The sequence below is a fragment of the Drosophila pseudoobscura genome, chromosome 2 (genome assembly GCF_009870125.1).
Source record: "Drosophila pseudoobscura strain MV-25-SWS-2005 chromosome 2, UCI_Dpse_MV25, whole genome shotgun sequence".
NCBI classification, from domain to species: domain Eukaryota; kingdom Metazoa; phylum Arthropoda; class Insecta; order Diptera; family Drosophilidae; genus Drosophila; species Drosophila pseudoobscura.
In genome coordinates this window covers 30301962-30321765 of record NC_046679.1, presented here as the reverse complement: position 1 = coordinate 30321765, position 19804 = coordinate 30301962, and the positions used below count along the sequence as shown (strand labels likewise).

Sequence of the window (19804 nt, the reverse complement as noted above, 5' to 3'; positions counted from 1 at the left end):
GTTGGCATGTCCTGCTCGTGTATGTTATTAACCGAATTGATGTGTTTGCTTATTTGCTTAATGTCTGAGGAGGGTTCTCTCTCTTCCTCTCCCTCTCCCTCTACTTCTGTTTCTATTTCTGTTTCATTTAAGCTCCGGTTGCTGCACATCCTGCCAGTCCTGTGCGTTTTACGTGCTCATTATCTGCGCTTCCGAACAATTAGATTCAATTACCCACCGCTCGCATCGTTCTTTTCGTCCTTTTGTGAGTCTCCTCCAGGACTTACTTTGTGTCTGCCTTTGATAGGTTGCTGTGTCCTGGTGTCCTGGTTCCTGGGATTATTATTCCCGTAACGTTATCCGGACAGCACATTCTTTGCACATGACACGTAGCCATGGAAGAGCATCCGGCTTATGCTCCTCCCACTCCCACTCCCACTCCTACACCTATATCCTGTATCCTGTATCCTGTATCCTGTGTATGCCATGCCGTTCGTGATGCTTCGACTCCGCTTAGTCCCAAAATCCATCAATATTTGCCGTGCATTTTAAATGATTTTCGTAGGTAAGCGTAAGACCGGCGATTAAAGAAGTATTAACACCCATCAGAAAGTCAATTGCTTGTTAAGTTCGCTCTCAAGGATATCCATCAGGCTTTGGCAGGAGGCGATACAGAGCGAGACAGAGCGATGCCTTAGAAATTCTTTCTGCCAGTGACACTTATTTATCATTCGTTTCGTCCTTGTGCCTTATTTATCTGCAGGGGAGCATCTACAACCAAACAAACAAATTGAACAAGGACTTATCCTTAATGTGGAGTGATTTGTCAGCTCAGCTGGAAGAGAAGAGATGTGCTCTTAGGAGCACTCCAAAGGTGGCACAAATTTAATTTCATACTTTGTTAAAACACGCGGCAAAATCATTTGGCAGCCAGGCCGGGCAGAAGGGGGAGAATAAATTAATGTTTCAGATTTGTTTTGTGATTTATCTGAAGTCTGTATCCTTGACAAGAGGATGTGCCGCATCCCGCATCCCTTCAAGAAAACCCTCTTCTTTAGAGCTTCATAAGATTACGTATATTTATATTTATAATTGGAGTATTTTGTGTTCAATTTATTATTTGATTTTCCTTGCATTGCTTATGTTTTAATTATTGAAAAATCACACAGAACATGATTTTCTACCTCTTACAGAAGGATATATGAACAAAAGAATGAACAACTTACAAATTAATATCACTATAAATGCTCAAAGGGTTTGAAGGGTAAAAGGGAGTGCCAGAAGGAGGAGTAATATAAGTAAAATTATTCAGAATTCAGTGTGAAAACTGTTTGCGGTGTCGATCATCTTGGACTGCAGAAATATCTCTGCATTGTCAGTCATCTGAAAACAAACAAAATTCATAACTATATTCCAGAAAAAACCCTTGGGAAACGCACCTCCTTGAGCGTCAGCAGCTCGTCCTTGTTCGCATCGCAGAGACTGAACAATGTGGCCGCCTCCTGGAGGGCATAGCGCGGTGTCTTTGGGTTCACGTAGTACAGCAGCTCGCCCCGATCCGCCTTGCCGTCGTGATTCTTGTCGATGATCCGCTTGAACTCCTCCCGGCGCTCCACCAGCGTCTTGGAGATCAGCGACTTGCGCAGCAGATCATCATCATCGTCCACATTCAGGTCGGAGAACTCCTCCAGCGTCAGCTGATCGTCCCCATCCTGATCGAACTGCCGCAGCAGATCATCGACCAGCTCCAGCAGATTGGACACACTCGATTCCGGGTGCCTGAAGCTCAGATACTCATCGATCGTCAGTGTGAAGAGATCGGTGCGTGCCGCCTCCGACCAGCGGGCCTTGTCCCGCATCATGTCCTCGCGCGCCCTACGATTCAGGGCCGTGTGCCTGATCTCATCGTGCTCATCGATGTCCGCCTCCGTCATGCCATGCTCCCGCAGGAAGAACCGATGGTACTCGTCCCAGGTGATCAGACCATCGGCGGGACCAATGTCCACGCGCCGGAACTCGCGGGCATTGTTCATGATGGCCTCATCGATGTGCTCGACAATGCGTCGATTGATGTATTGGCCCAACTCCTGGATGGACAGACGTCCATCATGATTGCGATCAGCTCTGGAATGGCAGAAAGGTGGAAAATATATCAGAAATTACATCCTTGGGGTATCCCTCCCACAACTGCTTTGAATTCCTCAAATGCTTGTGAGATAATTTCGAAATTTAAGTGACTTGGAGGGGCACTAATCAAATGTACATTATACATTAAGGACCTCAAGGCTTGCCCCCAAGGCATTTCGGTTGTAATTCCCTGTTGCACACTTGTCTTGTGGCTTCCTCCTGTGAAAGCCGGGCCTGGCTCTGTCTCTGTCTGCCACCTGCCACCGCAGGCTGCATATGACAGCTGTCTAATGATTTCTCAAGCCCACAGGCTGTCCCCACGCCCTCTTCTTGGCAATGAAGTGCGAATGCCCAAAACAGGTGTCAGACATTAAAGCTGCTCATTGGGACTACCCAGTGGTGGGAGGCAGCATACAAGATACAAAAAACAGAAGGTACAGATGTGCAGTAAACGAATGCTGTAGTACTTTACCTTCTCTGGAATATGCCTTGCTTAAAGTCAAAGCCATCTAACCGCCGGAATAATCAGCGAATGGGAGAGGAAGGAGGGGAGTGGATGGAGATTGCGCGGTCTTCGCCTGGAACATTGTTTGTGTTTGTGATTGTGATTGTGCTTGTGTCTGTGTGTGCGTGGGGACACAACGGAAACGGAAGCGGCAATGGCAGTGGAAGTGGCAGCAGCAGCAGCAGACAGCAGACAGCAATGGCTGTGGCTGTGTGGTGCAGGAGGCAGGAGGCAGCAACAACCACCGCAGCAGCCACCGCACAGTGGTTTCATTAGCATATAGTTGATAAATAAATAAAGTTGCAACTAAAACGATTTTAAGTTGCCTCCCCTCTACTCTTTTTGCTGCCACCTCCACCAATTCTCCTCTCGAAACTCGTCTTTTTGGCTCTTGAAACTTTGCTCTCTCTCTCTCTCTTAATTCTTCGCTCGGTCACGTTCTCGGGCTCCTCGTTTTGCTTCTTGGGTGAAATGTATATGAGAAACGTTTGCGGTCGTTTGCTTAGTTGGATCAAAGAGGGGAGACACACACACACACACACACACACAGAAAGAGAGAAGCAGCAAATCCTTGAATATAAAAACAAAGTTTTTTCGCTTTGAGTTTCTTTCTTTGGCATCTTGTACGTGCAAGGAAGTAAATGCCACACAAAAAGACATGAAAAGGCTGGTTTTTTGTGGAACCAAAGTTTTAGATACCCTTACGTAACGATAAAGGATAAGCAGCCCTTTCTAAAACAAAATCCAAAAGGAACATCAGTCTTTTATGTCATACGGATCATACGGAAAATCATTTCCAAACATTAGTTTCGTTTAGAAAATCAACGGAACGGAACAAACATTAGAAAAATCTCAACTAAATTTATTAAATTGAATCCACAAAAATGGATAAGAAAATAGCAGATTGGCTGGAGTACGACCGGGAGCAAATAAGACTTATCAATTTGGAACTTGATCGTCTGGAAAGGGGTGAACCCCCATCTAAGCCAGCAGGCCAAATGCAGACACCATTTCAGGATTGCCCCTCGCAAAAGGATCAAGAGGTAAAGGAAGAGGAAAAGAAAGAGGGACAACAAGAGGAACAGAAAGAGGAACAGAAAGAGGAAAAGGAAAAGAAAGAGGAGAAGAATAAGATGTGGATAAACAATCAATAAACCACACTACTCTTACACAAAAACTACAACACTTATAAAGAATATCAAACCACAGTCTGCCTAACTGAACACGACAAAACGATGAATAATTCATAAACAAATACAACTGTATGCAATTCCATAACAAATAAATCCACATATGTTATAGTGTTTAAGAAAATGCATTCAATTCTATATAAATTTCAATTAAAAAGGTGTAAATAGTGCTTGAAATCAGACCCTAAATCTGCTTATATTCCGAATGAGCATATAATCGATATATTTATCGTTAAATAGAATCGCTCGCCTAAAACAATTTGAACGAAGCTGTTCTCCGTATTTTTACTGTGTCAGATCAGAAAATTTTTATTTTTTTTCGCGCTCACTTTTACTGTATTTTGTATTCTGTTAGAGAGAATGGGCAAGTAAAACATTAATTTGCTGAAAATATGTATTTGTGATGACTGTGTCTATGAATGCAGGACTCATGAACCCTTTTTCTCTGTGAAATCACAAATACCCCCTGGCCAGGGTATCACAAAAAAAAGGGAAAACCACAAACGGAAACGAACTTTTTCATTCGTTTCGTACATTTTTGTGCATTTGAAGCTTTTCAAAAAGGAGCTTCGTCTCCCAACGGAAAAAGGAAGTACACGGTTGTCCTCTCAAGCCCTAAGCAGGGACCCCCTTTGCTTTTCCCCTGGAGGTCCGGAGGTAAAGGACGGGGGGCAGGGAGGAGATTTGTTACAAAGCGCAAAGTGCATTTTGCATAAGCCTGCGGTAGCACTGAAGTTGGCCAATTGCATTTGCCATACAGTTCCATAGAGAGGGCGTCCTTGGGTGTCTGTCTGAGGACTTGGCCTACAGGATCACACAGTCATAGAAGGTTTTTGAGTGGTGCATAAAACTATTATTTGATGGCAGGATACACCGACAGCTGGAGTACATATTCATGTTTTTCGGATTTATCCATGCATCCCATTGCTCTCTCTTTCTCTCTCTTACGTCTCACTTGTGTCTCTCTCTCTGCACTTTTTGTGTCTCTTCTTACTCTTTTAGCACTTCTTTTGGTCAGAGGTTAAGCTTAAACTTGGAAAATTGTTGCCTTTAAAAGTTGTTGAAGTTTTTAAGCTTTTTATTTTAGCTCCTTGGTAAAAATATACTTTAAATTAAAGATCTTTCTATAGAAAGAATACCTTAAACATTTCTCCAAAGAGCTCTAACTTTAGACACAAGAAATAATCCTTAAATAGTCTGTATTCCGTACATTAATTACTCTCCGCAAAACACATCATATTTTCGCTAGAAAATGAACTGAAAATCAACTAACCAGCGAACTACTAGACAGCCAACTCCCTTTCTCTGTCGCTCGCTGTACATTTTCCCAACAATTTTCTAAAGAAAGAAAACTTTGGCCGCGTGTTGCGTGCAAAAGTTTAGCCGAAAGTTTATTGCATACTTTTGTGCGGCGGCAGCGGAAAAGGAAGTGCGCCATTTTAGCGCAGTCTCCAATCAATGCAATGGCGTGGCAGAATGGTAGAATGGAAGGATGGAAGGAGGGCATGGCATGCCTAATTGGAAGCAAAAGTCAGGATTGGACACAGGACATTAGCACACGCCTCAGTGGGCTGGATCGGGATCGGATCGGTCATGCATATGGAATGAGATTGGAAACAGAACTGCCACATACGGCCAGCAGGCGGTCAATGGTGCATGAAAGAGAGAGACAGAGAAGGAGAGTCAGAGAGTCAGAGAGAGGTATACCGTTTACAATTAAAATTTATGACAGTGTCCCCCCTTTCAACGAGGCAACAGTTGCAGTTTCCATGGCAGATAAAATTTAATTGCTCCTAAAAATGGCACATGTCCTCACACTACCCTCTCTACCTCCTGCCCCCCAAAAGCCCATTGTCAACCGCATTATTAAAATGGAATTTACATGCCGGAAGAGAGGGACAGAAGCAGAGAGGGCCCCCACAAAATGAAGGCTATTAATTTCAGACAGCAACGCAATTATCACAACATTTTCTGGTCAGTTTAATTGCAGTTTAATGCCAAGGCGACAAGTCACACAGAAACCCACAGAAACCCCCTCCAAGGACCTTAAAGTTGCCCAAAAAAACGGAATAATATTTGGGGCATTTCACTGTGGCTCTTTAATGGAATTTAATTTGATTTGTAGTACAAAATGAATGCCCGAAATGTTTTTGAGTTTTATTAGAATGGAAATTCGAAATGAATTTTGTGCCTCGAGTGAGAGGAGTGTCGTGTCGAATGGTTTTACAATTTTATCCTTTTATCAAATATTAATAAAACTCATGCACAAACATGTGTGCGCGTACAAACACAAATGCAAATGCAAACACACACAAACACGAATGTAAACGCCAAATGCGTACACGCTTGGCCACACTCCCAAAGTGTGATATGCCCTGAAGAGAAGCGAGGAAGCGATGGAAGGTCCTTGGGTGTCGGGCATTAGCTTTGCCGCACTGTGAGGGAGCCTCATGCCTAAGGCGATTCACAGTGAATGCTCTGCTGATGGACAGCTTTGCCCTCAGAGATGATTATCATACTTCAAAATGTGTAAAAAGCTGTAGGTACTTGCAGGCATTCGAATCGGCATTCAGGAAAATGAAAGAAAAGGATGGAGTGGAGATGGCCTTGAGCCGAAAGCAATCAAGCAGATGCACTGCCCAAAGGGAGATGAGAGCTTGAAGGCCATAAATTGTGCCATTTCCATTTTGCATGTGCAACTTAATTGAACTAGCATAAATTCTCATTAGACGGAGAGGACAAACAGGATATCCGTGCGGCCCCTGCCTGGGGCCCAAAATCAAAGACCACCCTGGCATGTCTTTCCATTTTATTATTTATTGAATCGAAATGAGTTTTTTCGAGCTGAAGTTTTAAAGTTTTCCTGCCACAAACTTTTGACCAAAAAACTTTGCCCAAAAACGAGAAATTGCAGTGACAGTTTGAGTACAATTTTCCCCCTGGAAAATTCCTCTTTTCAACACCTCAAGTTTTTGGTTATGAAAATTTTCGGGCACTTTTGACTGCCTGATTACCCTCCAAGAACCCGCACAGAATCCCCGCCCCACAGACACAGCATCAAATTGTAATTTTACCCCAAGACCATGACTGGGGAAAACTTTTGAGATACTCTGCCCCACCCCCATGTAAAAAGAATCTATTACGACCTCTAGTGTGGCCAAGTAATTGCCCAATTGCCTAATCGCTTGTGCGGAGAGCGAACGCTTTATATAGTTAAAGTAATTAGGGGAATTGTGCAAGTCAGCCGGATAGGAATCAACAGGGTTTTCCCCAAGGAAATTACTGGCAGGAAAAGCACTTTAAATTGTGCTGAAAATATAATTGAAACTATTCCATAAATCTTAAGTCTCGTCTTTAGTCCCGCTTAAGCCTGTCCTTCCAATCAATGTTTGTTATCTTGGTAATTCGATTATTCTCTGATTGCTTGGAACAAATCAAAATCAAAATCATAAGGGACAACAAATCTCTGTCTTTCTGCGTCTCTCTGTGGCTTTATTGATCCAATATCCTCCTCTGCCCCAACCCCCCATCCTACAACAGAACGAGCTACATGGACATCCATCACTCGAACTCGATGCTGCCACTAATTCCCACAATTTGTCGCACATAGAGTTATGGCAGAGACTGTAGGGGCTCTTTTATGGTGTTTTTGGCGAGTCCTTTGCTCTGTCCAGGGATCGAAGGGCAGGCCCCAGGCCCCAGGCCCCATCGTTATGCGTAACAATAAAGAAGCTGCCGCCAAATTATCAGACCCTCCAGCCCCGCCGCAAAGCTCCTCCGATTCCCAGCGAAAACTTACCGTTTGAAAGCTTTTGCGAGTATTTGCTTCTCGTTCACATTGCTGGCCGCCAAAATAACTGTTTCTGGCTGGTTAGGGGATTTGCTGGACGACAAAACCGCTGCTGTCCCTGTGGCCAGGCCTCCTCCTACTCCTCCTGCTTTCTGCGCTTTCTCCTCCTTGGCTGATGCCCCCACGAGGGAGGGCTGCTGATGGTGCCCCACATTGGGCGCCAATTTGGCAGCCTCTTGGGCAGCAGCAGCAGCAGCAGCACTACTGGTGCTGATGCTGCTACTGCTGCTGCTGCTGTGACTGCTTCCTGGGTCCTTTTGGTCCTTCTGCTGTTGCTGCTGTTGCTGCTGCTGCTGTTGGTGCTGCTGCAGCTTGTGGCTGGTGCTGTGCAATATCAGGCCAATGAAGAACATATAAAACAAAATTGCGCACAATGTCGAGCAACGAAGCCAGCGGAAGCTTTTGCTCAGCTTGTTAACGAAAGTCATTTTGTAGGAGCCACCACCTCCAGCTCCAGCTTCAGCTCCAGCCTCGCCACCGTCGTCTCGCCCTCTGCTGAGGCTGTGACTGGACAATGGATGGCAATGTCGACGGACTGGGGAGGGCGATGATGGAACCAGCTCCTGCTGTTCCAGTGCCTCCTCGGTCCACGCGGTTTCCTGCTCCAACTTGGCGCTCCTAGACCCCGTTTCCCCCTCTCGTTGCGTGTAATTTGCAGTAATTTCCACACACACACACTCTCTCTCTCTGTGCTCTGCTTTCTCTCCTTTCCACTCCTGTCAGTAGCTGCTCTTTGGGTTGTTGTAATTGTACATTAATTGACTTTTATGTTGCATCCCAGCGACAGACAGAGACAAGGACGATGACGATGATGATGATGATGATGATGCTGATGATGATGACTGCCCGTCGGTGGGGATGGTGTCGGTGTCTCTACCAATTTGTACCCGCACTGTAACGTAGTATGTGGCCACGCCTACTTTTAGTAAGGGGGCATCCAGACGATGGTTCGAAGTAACTGTAACAAGTTCTAATACCAATTTGATGTGTTATTGCCACTCGTACGATGCGATGCTCGTTTTCTGGTTCTGGTTCGGTTTCTGGTTCCCTTTCTCATTCTCATTCCCATTTCCTGCGTTTTTCCCGCTCTTCATCGCCGTCTCCTCCTCTTCTTTTATACCAATTTTACATGATTGTTACAGGCATCGTTTCCATTAAACACGATGATGATGATGGTAATGGTGGTACTGCTGCAGCTGTGAAAGGAAATGGATTTTCCATGAATAAAAGTTAAGGAAATTGTTTTTAAACAGAGAAGTTCGATTAAAGTTATGGGATCAGTTCGGGGATCATATCATTTAGGGGGCCTAGAACCGTTGAAAGCGTCTAACCCTGTCTAACCGTCTAACCCTAGAGCCATGGAGTGCAGTTCTTCCTTCGAAATTTTTCGGAAATTGTTAAACAAAAGCGAATTTGTTTTCTGGTTTTGGAAGCACAGAACAAGGAATATAAATTTATAAAAGAACAAGCATCAACCCTTGGCTCACTCGCCTCGTGCGTCAATCCCTGGCTCTCTAGCACCGCTCACTCGCGCAGTTATGAGTAAAATATGGAAGGACGACACAGCATAGACCCATCTTTCGCTGTACAGTGCCTCTCCTTTCACTACCAATTCCCCTTTTAAAACGCACTTTCAGGTCATAGCATAACCGGATCTCTTATGATAATAAATAGCGACCTTAGAGCTTTCAAGCATGCTCTAAAACCCTTTTAGGAGCACTGTCCACTTCACTCTGGAATTTCTGTTTTGCTGTCGAGTGGCTCCACCACCCCCCGCCCCATGAGGACCAGCCGCAAACTTATTAATTTACCCCCTTCCCTTCCACCCGAAAGGAAGCTCTTTACCCACTTGAATGACCTCTCCAGGGAGGGAGGGGAGGTCCAGCTGCGAAAAGGGGATTCAGTCATTAAGCAGGCAACGAGCGAATTAGAAAAAAATACTCATACCATAGCACACCATCCCGTCCCCTACCATAAATTGCATTCGTACTTTTCTCATTTCATTATTGAAGTACGAGATTCCGAATCAGCCATAAAATTGAGGCCAAGCTAATGACTCTTACATAATAGAAGGCACTAAAACGAAAGAGAGTCGTAAATGAGATCCAGATGAGATGAGAGTTCGGTTCAGAGATGAGATTCAGGGCCAGCCCATGGGCTATGTGATGGGTACTTGATTTTAAAAGCTCACACATAAAATTCCAACAGTTGTTCCACAGAACAGAACATTTATGCGGCTCCATTAAACAGGGGGGCAGGCATCACATTTCGTAGGGGATTTAATGAGTAATTTTGTTTGGAGCTTAAGGTGTGTTGTCTCAGTGTCTTAGTTGGGAATTAATAAAGTTCATCCTTGAACTGGTTTAATTCTGCTTTAAATTAACACTGTTTTAAGATTTATGTTCCTTCGCAGAGGTCTTTAGAATCACCCACGACTCCGGCTCGGAAATATATCCGAAGTTTATGATATCCCAGAAAGATGCTCACCAAAGAGCTCACAAATAAAATCTAATGCCCTTTCCACAAGGCTGAGTAGATCACTTCCTCGTACTGGGATTTTGCAACATAACCCCAAAAATCTTTTTTTTAAAGTCCACAACCACGTCTGCCCACTTTCATAATTTTCACTCAGCATTTGCAACGCGAATAACCACAGAAATCTATGAATTCAAAAGAGAATTGTACGATCTTTCTCAGGATTTTTATTCATGTGAATAAGGTGAATATACCTAAAGATCTAGCGACTTAAAGTGGAAGTTTTTTACCATTTTAAATGTTTCTTCAACAGATTATAAAGCCATATTCCAGTCTGACCATTAAGGATTCAAGACATCCATTTATAAACCCTAGCATTCTCTTCTGCTACCACCTCCTACATTTATTTATTTACATCTGCAGACCGACCGACCGACTGGGACCATTAATTGAGTAAAGCAAATGGAAAATTTCCGCCGAATGGCAATCCACTCAACACGGAATTGGTTGTCGCCCCCATTTGGCCGCAGAACTTCCCGCGCTATAAGTAAGTATAATTTAATCAGATATTTATATATGTTTTCCACAGATGAATGCGCACTGAATGCATTACCATAACGGCTCCTTCTCCCACTGAAATGAACCCTCCCTCCTACTTCTTCTCTGAATGGGTTCTCATGGGCCCTCCTCCTTCTTCTCCGAATGGATTCCTCTTGCCTTGGATGGCAATCCCGGCACGAATTCGATTTGACTTACTGACTCAATTTGGATTTCTGAATATGTTGAACCATATAGCAAGTAGGGCCCTTCCCCTCCCTCCGAGAACCCTACTCCACTCTCGTGGGGAGTGTGTGTGTTTTTTACGATACCCCACTTGTTGTTGCCACACTTTTTAACGCTTTTGTTTCGCGTCGTTTACTTTTGTTTTCTCTGACACTTCTGCACTTCTGGCTGCTGGCCATTGCTGTTGGCCTGGCTTTTATTGTGGCTAACAAAAAACCAGTTGAGCATCTTTACAAACACTCGGATTCGGATTCGGATTCAGAGATACACTCATAAGCAAGAGAGTCGCAGATGCTACCGAGCACGAGCATTGTATTGCATTGTGTGTTGGCCAACGCCACTTTTGGCCACTTTTACTGTTTGTCCGTTTCATTTTTGCTGTTTTTTATTAACTGGTTGGACCCTCTCTCACTCTCTTACTCTCCGAGTCCCTTGTTTTATGTCTCTCTGAACTTTTGTTGGTTATTAGCTTCACTGACAAAAAAAAAACAATAAACAGATGGCCAAGAAAGGGAACATCCACGCCCAGAGACACAAAAACACACTGGAACAGAAACAGACGCAACAAAAAGTTGGTAATAAATTTTTAATGAAATTTTCTGTGCAACCTTAATGAAAAAACTGAAAAGCGGAACACACAGAGCGACACAGAGAGCGAGAGGGAGGGAGACAGGAAAATGTGCAAATGGAGCCAGAGCTAGAAAGATTTTTTAATCAAATTTATGTTCATATCTCTCCGAAATCAAATCCAATTAGCAACTTTATAAAGTACTTTCGAGGGGGTCCTCCTCCTCATTGTCGCCGAATGGATACGCCTCGCCTCGCTGGCTGCTCATTAAAAGTGTCCCTGTGCCAGGACTGGACAGGGACAGGAGATTGTTATAAAGATTCACGCCCGGAACGCCCGTTTTATGGAGCTTCTGCTCTCCTCGGCCCATAGATAGTGTCAATTTCAATAAAAATCGATGATGTAGCAAAAAGTGCATGGCCGAAAGAAGTGGAGGGGTGCGCCAAAAAACGAAAAGAAAGTTGAAACAAAGTGAGAGGGCTGTGGGAGGTTATGTGGACTACAAGATACCCCTTAAGTACTACTCAACAAATATAGAACAAAGAATACCCTCCATCCAAAGAAAGATATCTGCTTAAGAGGTATTTTAGAAGGAATAACTATAGGAGTATTGAGCCAAAACAAGGTGTCAAAAAGGTCCAAAGGTGACTGTAATTTATATCTCCGTCTGACTGTAATATTCACAAAAATATATCCAAAAAATATGAGCCCTTGATGTTGTGGCTAACAGACATTCAAACGGAGATGTTCTGGAGGTATATGCTGGATATATGGTATATACCCTCCACGATCTACTCTCCTACAGGGTATAAAAATGCGTTAAACTTTATTGCAAAACTATTGGCAGACAAGTGGCAGTAGATAGAGGGACATCCGAGAGGAGCGGCAGAGAATGAGGAGGGGCATCAAAGAGACTGAGAAGGGGCAGCAGAGAATGAAGAGGGGCATCGAGAGGGGGTCAGCAGAGGATGGAGAGCATCGAGAGGGCCAGCAGCGAATCAAGAGGGGCATCAAGGGGGGCCAGCAGGGGATGAAACGCGCGACGAGGGGCATCACCAAATGTAGAAGCACAAGAGAGCGCTGCTCCAAAGGGTTGTGGATTGATATCTGAAGGGAGGTAGGGAAGGGGTTCAAAATTCTGCCTGAGGAGGGGAGGCAGCGATAAGCTCTCGCTGCCTGCACAAGTTTAAAGATTTGATTTGGCAAACGATTCTCCATCCTCCTCCATTCCCCCTTATCGGCTTTATCGGAGGACTCGCCCTCCTCCTTCGACAAGAGGACACGGCAGAACGAGCGGATAAAAATTGCTCTTCGATTCCTCCTGCACATTACAAAACGATGATAAAGACGATAAAGATGATGATGATGATGGAATGTTTGCCCACCCATTGATGGATCCATCGTTTGTTTGAGCAGCAGCGAAGAGGAGGGGGCAGGGGGGTGCTTATTGGCCAGTTGAGTTGGGAATTGGCGAATAGTTCTGGCTTGGCTGAGAGAGAGGGAAGGGGCAGGGGAAACGATAACAGTTTGAAGCGAGTGATTGTTTGTGCCACAAGCGGAATGCAATGCATTTCGAGGGGGCAGCAACAAAGATGAGTTAAGTAGATCCTGGAATGAAGAATGTGTGTTCCAAATGGGAGAGAAAGATTGCTATATCTGTGGGAGGGGGTTTTGTGGCTTCAAACGATTCTGTTTGGAGTTTCGTTTGAATTTATGGAAGAAGTTTCGATGCATTTCGATGCAGGCCTTCAGTCCTCTTCTAAAGTCTCAATCTTCATTCGTCCTGCCAATATATTTAGCCATTTATGAATTGCTGTCTACTCGTTTCGATTTCAATTATCACAGTAAGAGCCATCCATCGATGGCAAACCAATTGTATTAATTATGAGAGCATATCCATCTATCTATTTATCTCCTTCTCTACTTCTCCCAGTCCCCCTTTTGTGGCTGCAGAGAAGCAACAGCGGCAGCAACAAAATTCCATAAAATATGCATAGGAAAATTTATTTCAATTTTTTGGCCATAACCATTTTGGGAGACTCCTGACATTTCAATTAAAACTCGAAGCGATTTGATGAGCAGCCCCACCACCAATAATGATGATGCTGCTGATGATGTTGATGGGGAAGGATTCTCTGACGATAATGGGTGCGGGCTGCTGCGTTGATAGATTTAATTTAACTTTTTAATGAACTCCAAATTGAAGTAGGCGTTGGGAGAAAAGCCACCCCCAAGCCACCCACAATTTATACCAATTAGCAGAAAGAGTTTGTTCACATTTTAGGGCCATTCCCCAGGGATTTTCCGGATAATCTCAATTCGAAAGTTATTCCGTTTAAGGTCTGTCCATAGGTTGCTCGGCAAATGGCTCATTTTCCCCATTCTCTCATTTGTTTGTGGTCTCTTTTCTCTGTTTTGGGGGCCCCATAATCAACTCTGGCTTTTGGCCAAAGTCAAAGCTGGGCCTCCCATTTGCATTTGCATTTGCATTTGCATGAGTGTGGGCTGCACTCAATCAGTGCCCGAGCAAACAAGCTGCAACAACACACCAAGGATGCAAGGAAAGTGGCAAAAACAGACACCAACAAAAAAAGCGAGCAGGAAACAGACAAATAAGTTGATTTGTTTGTTGTTTGTAGAGAATGAAAATGCCGAAAAAGCGCACAGCAAATGCAAATACCCACGAGAGAGCGATGCCGAGATCCACGGCAAAGGAAATGAGTAGCCAAAAGGCAGGGTATTCGAAGTGTAGATGCTCTTATTTGGCAAAGGAGCTACGAGATTTCCTTTCGATCTAGAATATTATCTGCTTCTGCTCCCTCCAAAAATAACAATTATCAAGGTACTGTAGAGAGAAAGAAAATATGGTTTGTTTTTTGAATGACTAACGAAAAACTCTTCAATTAAGTAAATTTATTTAAACACAATCCAGAATTCCATCAAAAGGGGACCACAAAAAACCGGAGTATCCTCTGCTTTTTGTGCGTGGCATGTGCGTTTAAAAAGTGGCATAAAAAAACCAAAGCAAAGCAAAGCTTGTTAGTCTAACGGCGCGGCGCGTCGTGCACATCGCGTATACGCAACGTGGTGCAGTGGCAAGGCAATTGCCATGACAACGCAGCAGGTGGCAGGCAGCCGACAGAGGCAGTGCCAAAAGGGGAGTGGGAATGTAAAGAAGAGATTTTCCAACAGACAGAGAGCGAGAGAGAGAGGGGGTGGGGAAGGAAAGTGCACAACAAAACTTGGGAATGTACTTGAATGCAAAAGGCCGCCCCCCCAAAAGCACCGATCCACAGCGCAAACAAATGAATGCAGTCTGCACAGTTTTTTTTGGGGGCCAGGGAGATGGAGAGATTGGCACTTGTTGTCATGGCAGGGTCACAGGAATGGCATCATCGCCATGGCAGGACTAGGACTCACCTTCCAGTCGGATGTCAGGTGGAAATGCCAACTCAAAATGAGGTTCGTCTCACATTTTTACACAATTTACACGTGTGGGACTCGTGTGTGCGGACAAGGACAGGCACATTCATATGTAAATAAGCCTTTATTAGGTGTGTGTGCCAGAGAGGTGGATGGTGCAGGACTGACTGACACCCTGACAACTCCTCTGAACCCCTGAATTCCTGAAGCGAATGCAAACCGAGTTTGAGGCCAATGCGGAATGAAAATCGAAGTGGAGCTCAGTCTGGGATGCATACTGATTGCTGTTTGGATTATTGAATTGATTGTCTCTCCCACTCTTTACTTCTGGCCCTTTTGCTTGGCTCTTCTTTGCCCTACATCTTGTCTCCTCTCTTTTCTCTCACTCGGTGCGCATTTGCCTTTTCCTGGCATAGTCCGACTATGGACCATGGATATATGAGTACAGTTTCAGGGTCTTCGAATAATGATGGCAAAAGAGTTCCAATTAAAAGTGTTTTAAGGACTTCAAGCATACAGTCCCTTCTGTAACATTCCATAGCTTTTCTTTGCCTAAGACTCATCCCTTAATTTCTACTAATTTCCCATCAAGCGCTTTTTTTTCTACAAATTCATTCTTTAATTTCTTTCGCTTTCTTGCAGATAATCTTCCTATTTAATCTCTTGTTTTGTTGCTCGCTTTTGCGCCCCCAATTTAGTGACGTTGATGGATGGCCCCATTCCGCATGCAGGTCCTAGAAGCTAAGTTTTCCTCTGCACAACCAAATCAATCAAGTCGGAGGCACTTTCCCTGAATGGAAATGGAAATGAATTCACAGCAAGAGCAGATTGGATTAGTTTCGGGACAGATGATTAGAGCCAAAGTGGACCATGGGAAAAGTGGATTAGGCAACACCCAGATGTCTGCTCCACCCCTCCCCCTAATCGCAATCTAATTATTGTTTTATCATTTGGGGCTAAACTATAATTCTGTTTAATTGCATTTTGATTAAGGGTCTGCATGAATGTTTTCTGTATTCATATGCATATGTTCATTGACACGGCAAAAATAAATTTTCCGCGCTAATCTAATCTCATACAAAATGTTCACAAACGAAAAAGTTTGAATGTGGGCACAACGCAGCGTATGCGTAATATGTTTTTCGTGCTGTTTTCCCCCACTTCCTTTTTTGTAGCCGTATGAGATTTAATGGGAGTTTCGGTGAATGGTTTGACTTATATTTGGAAAAAGTGCAGATAGGGTCTATGTTTTATGGAAACCCAATGAAGATGAATCCTTTTGAATTTTTTAGTACAGTGGATAAATTTTTACTTTCAGAAGAAGAGATGAAGCGAAAGATTAAGGAAGTGGTAGAAAAAGGAAAAAAGCAACAGTAAGAAAACAAAGTCCAAGCAATAAAACGAAAGACTCAGCGAGAATACTAGTGAAACCGCCAAAAAAAAATTACGAAATAATCACAGAAATATGTACTTCTCTTTACAAAGCCACTATAAGAAGCGCCTAGACATGCACCATACAAATAATAAATAAACCACAAATTAAGTTATTACGGGCCGCTCCTAAACGGCTCAAACAATTTTGATTAACTTTTGATATAGTATTTGATAGAGTTACTAAAAATTTGTACCTTTGCGAATCCCTTAGATATAGAATGGGTATTTGAATACCTAAACACTTTCTTTTGGGGAAACATGTCAATGCTTCTGGCAAAATATTATTATTATTTTCATCCAGAAACCCGTTTTGTATTTAAATAGCATTTTTCATTATCTTTTAATCATGATATAGCATAGAAGATTGTATATATGTATCGAAATCTAGTTCTCTACTGATTCTATGTATCTCTCATCGAAAAACTAAAGTAAATGTCATACGTGTACCGGCTACAAGCAATATTGATCGAAAGCCGTATTTCCATTTCTAATTATAATACGCTTAAGCCATGCTACTCGCACTGTTTCACTCACTCTCCCTCTCTCTCGATAGCATTCCCATTCCCTCCTCTACACATGTATCTGTATATCTCTGGTTCCCCTCCTTCTGTTCCCCCTCTCTCTCTCTGCATTTCTATGATTATGTTACTTTGGTGGAAATGGCAATTGGAACACGGCAACAAAACATGATTACCTCAACCGGTTGCACTTCGCTGCAGCAGCAGCAGCTGCTCCTCCTCTTGCTGTTGCTCTTTTGTACCAACACACAAACTTTTCGAGAGTGAGAGTGAGAGTGTGGCCAGAGAGGGAGAGTGAGCGAGAGAGGCAGAGCTGTAGGAAGAGAGAGTAACAGTGAAAAAGCCAGCCAGAGATGTGTGAGAGTGAGGTACAGAGGGAAGGGAGGTGCTTGCTCATGATTGTCGTTTTGCCAGTTTTTGTTTTTAGCAGTTTGTGTGGTGCGGGGGTAGGGGTGAGCGGCAGCAGCACAAGGCGGGTGGCGGTCACAAAAAGTGAAAGTGCACTTTAAACACAAGCACAGACATCCATATGCATACGTACATATGTATATGTTTACAAAATGCCACATGTCAGACATACATGTGTAATACACACACATGTCGCATACATATGTGTCTGTGTGTCTGTCTGTAATTTTAGATGTAACTGTGAGCCGACATTTAAACGTAACAGACACTTGAGCTTTTGCAGAGCAGAAAGCATAGAAATGTCAGGCCAACGGGCACGGGCACAAGGGCATAGTGTGGATCACAGTATAAGGTGAGGGGCAAAACCGGTCTTCAAAGTTGCATGAGGTCTGTTGCCTCCCGCTGATTTATTAATGATTTGCTGGCATCCACACTGCTCATCAGAGTCTGAAATGTAACAGCAAACGTTCTCTTGGCACTGCCTCACCTAATAACAATACCTCTTGGACAGAGACAAGTCAACCCTGTGCCTTGCCATGCGGAGAAGGAGAGGTGTGGGTGACTGAATGACTGAATGAATGAGTGTGTGTGCATGTCCACATGTGTTTGCGCGCAGGTGTTGGTATAACAATAAAAACGCGTAGAAGTGCAACAAATGCATGAATAAACAACAACTCAATTTGAATAGAGCAACAGCAGCAGCAACAGTTCTGCAGTTAACAGGGGCACCCATGGGAGTCCCTCCATTCAGCTTAAGGTTATTTTATCTTAGAGCTACACTTTAAGTCATGTCCTAAGCATTCTTCAATAGAAAGAGGCACTGTTTTGCTTTAGTAGTGGAAGGTACTTAAAAGCAGGATATTTTTAAAGATTTAGCATGGAGCCCGCCATTTGAAAAACAAACCAAATGTTTGCCAACACTGTGCGACAAAATAAAAGCTTTTGAAAGTACTTTGGCAAAAATTTGGTGTAAGCCTGGTTGAGCAGATCACTTCCTCATACTTTGGTTTGGCCAAAATCTTTTTTAAAAATTAAACTTTTATAAAATTTAGGAATGTGAAAAGAAAATTGTATGACCTTTCATAGAATTGTTGATTCGTCTCGATAGAGTGAATATACCTGAAGATATAGCCATCCAAAGTTAAAGTTTCCCACCATTTTTAATTTTTCTTCAACTTTGGCATTTAAAACAAATTGTTTTTGTATGTTATGGTCATATTTCTAGACATTAATTCTTGGTGGCACTAATTCTCAACGAAATTTACTGTCGCACTGTGTACGAGACAAATTAGTGCCCTAGAATTTTAGTTTCAGTCTAAAAACTTTGCTACATCCAATAAACTAATTGCCTTTTAAATTTTAGTGTGCAAACTGGTCTTAAACTGAATGGAACTTCATAAAATGTACGATCTAGTTCCGCTCTGAATACCAAAATCTATTGAAACTTTTTATTACTGCAGAGTTTTCCTTTCAGTTTTTTATTAGAAATCTATATCGTATGATCCAGAATGCTTATGTAAAAATAAACCTGATTTTGGCAGCTTTAGAGCCAACTGGCTGGCTGGTTGGCAGCTCAACGCTTGGCTAAGCTCTCTCGGGCTCTGGCTGGCGTTTATTACATACAACAATTGATTTTCGCTATGCGACGCGCGAAGCAGCAGACAAAATGCAAATGAAAATGCGCCAAAGAGAGAGACAGCGACAGCGTCAGCAGCGAGTGAGTGGAGGGGACGGACAATATAGTTTCAAACAAAACTTCAAATTGGCAAACAGAAAAGTGACTCACACAAGCAGACACACACTAGCACACAGACACAGGGGCAGACAGATAGACTGACAAGTGGGGGCCGGGGGCTGGTGGCTGGGTCTGGTTCTGGGAGTGCAACAAAAATGACAAACGTGCTCTTGATAGACTTGTTGACGACAGGCAGGTCTTTCTCTCCTTCGTCCTGGCACTTGGCAGCACTGTCAGCTACCAAAAATCCCCCGAGAATGGGGTGACGTTTTGAAATACGTCAAGGTGTACCGCCGCCGGATCCCTGTTTTGGGACATGTGTGTGTGTGTGTGTTACGGATTTTGTAAGCAATTTTATTGCTGAAATCATTAATAAATAATGCCAGAAATCAATATACTCGCATTTTGTATGCGTGTGTGAGCGCGGTGCCATACGCGAAATGTATTTTTGTGGTTAAATCTTGGTAATTGCAATTACGAATCCCCACCCGGATACCCCCTATAAGCGAATATTGTAATCAATTCTTTGGGTTTATTGCGGGCCAGTTCATGGTTACACTATCCCCAATAACAACTACAACTACAGCTACACTATCCGTTACTGCACTCACATTTTTTGTTATGTGTTGGTTTGTTTTGCTCTAGCCTTTGCCTCTCTTTTCGGGTTTGATTTACGCGCGCGTGAAATAACGAACAAGTCTCGTAAACGTGTTTTTGTCACGGCTTAGACCACGGGCGGCAACACGTCCGCCTTCGAGTAGCTACCAGTTCGTACTAACTGTATTTTTTGGCCAAAAAGCTTCGGTGGC

At 43.5% G+C, this 19804-nt stretch overlaps 1 protein-coding gene across 1 annotated transcript; it reads right to left on the bottom strand.

The window, feature by feature from the left end:
- Positions 1-1058: 1058 nt before the first annotated feature.
- myd (stromal cell derived factor mayday) lies at positions 1059-19800 on the bottom strand. The gene is made up of 4 exons (XM_001359976.4): positions 19607-19800; positions 7601-8847; positions 1419-2103; positions 1059-1362 (listed from the first exon to the last, which is right to left on the bottom strand). Exons 2-4 carry the CDS (start codon positions 8077-8079, stop codon positions 1288-1290), a joined length of 1239 nt encoding a protein of 412 aa, XP_001360013.3. The 5' UTR covers positions 8080-8847; positions 19607-19800; the 3' UTR covers positions 1059-1287.
- Between the last annotated feature and the right edge of the window lie 4 nt (positions 19801-19804).

Coding starts and splice junctions, on each gene's coding strand:
- myd (XM_001359976.4), bottom strand. CDS start 8,079: ATGACTTTCGTTAACAAGCTGAGCAAAAGCTTCCGCTGGCTTCGTTGC. Junction 2,104..7,600: donor CTCGCAAAAGCTTTCAAACG/GTAAGTTTTCGC, acceptor CTGCCATTCCAG/AGCTGATCGCAATCATGATG. Junction 1,363..1,418: donor AGCTGCTGACGCTCAAGGAG/GTGCGTTTCCCA, acceptor GTTTGTTTTCAG/ATGACTGACAATGCAGAGAT.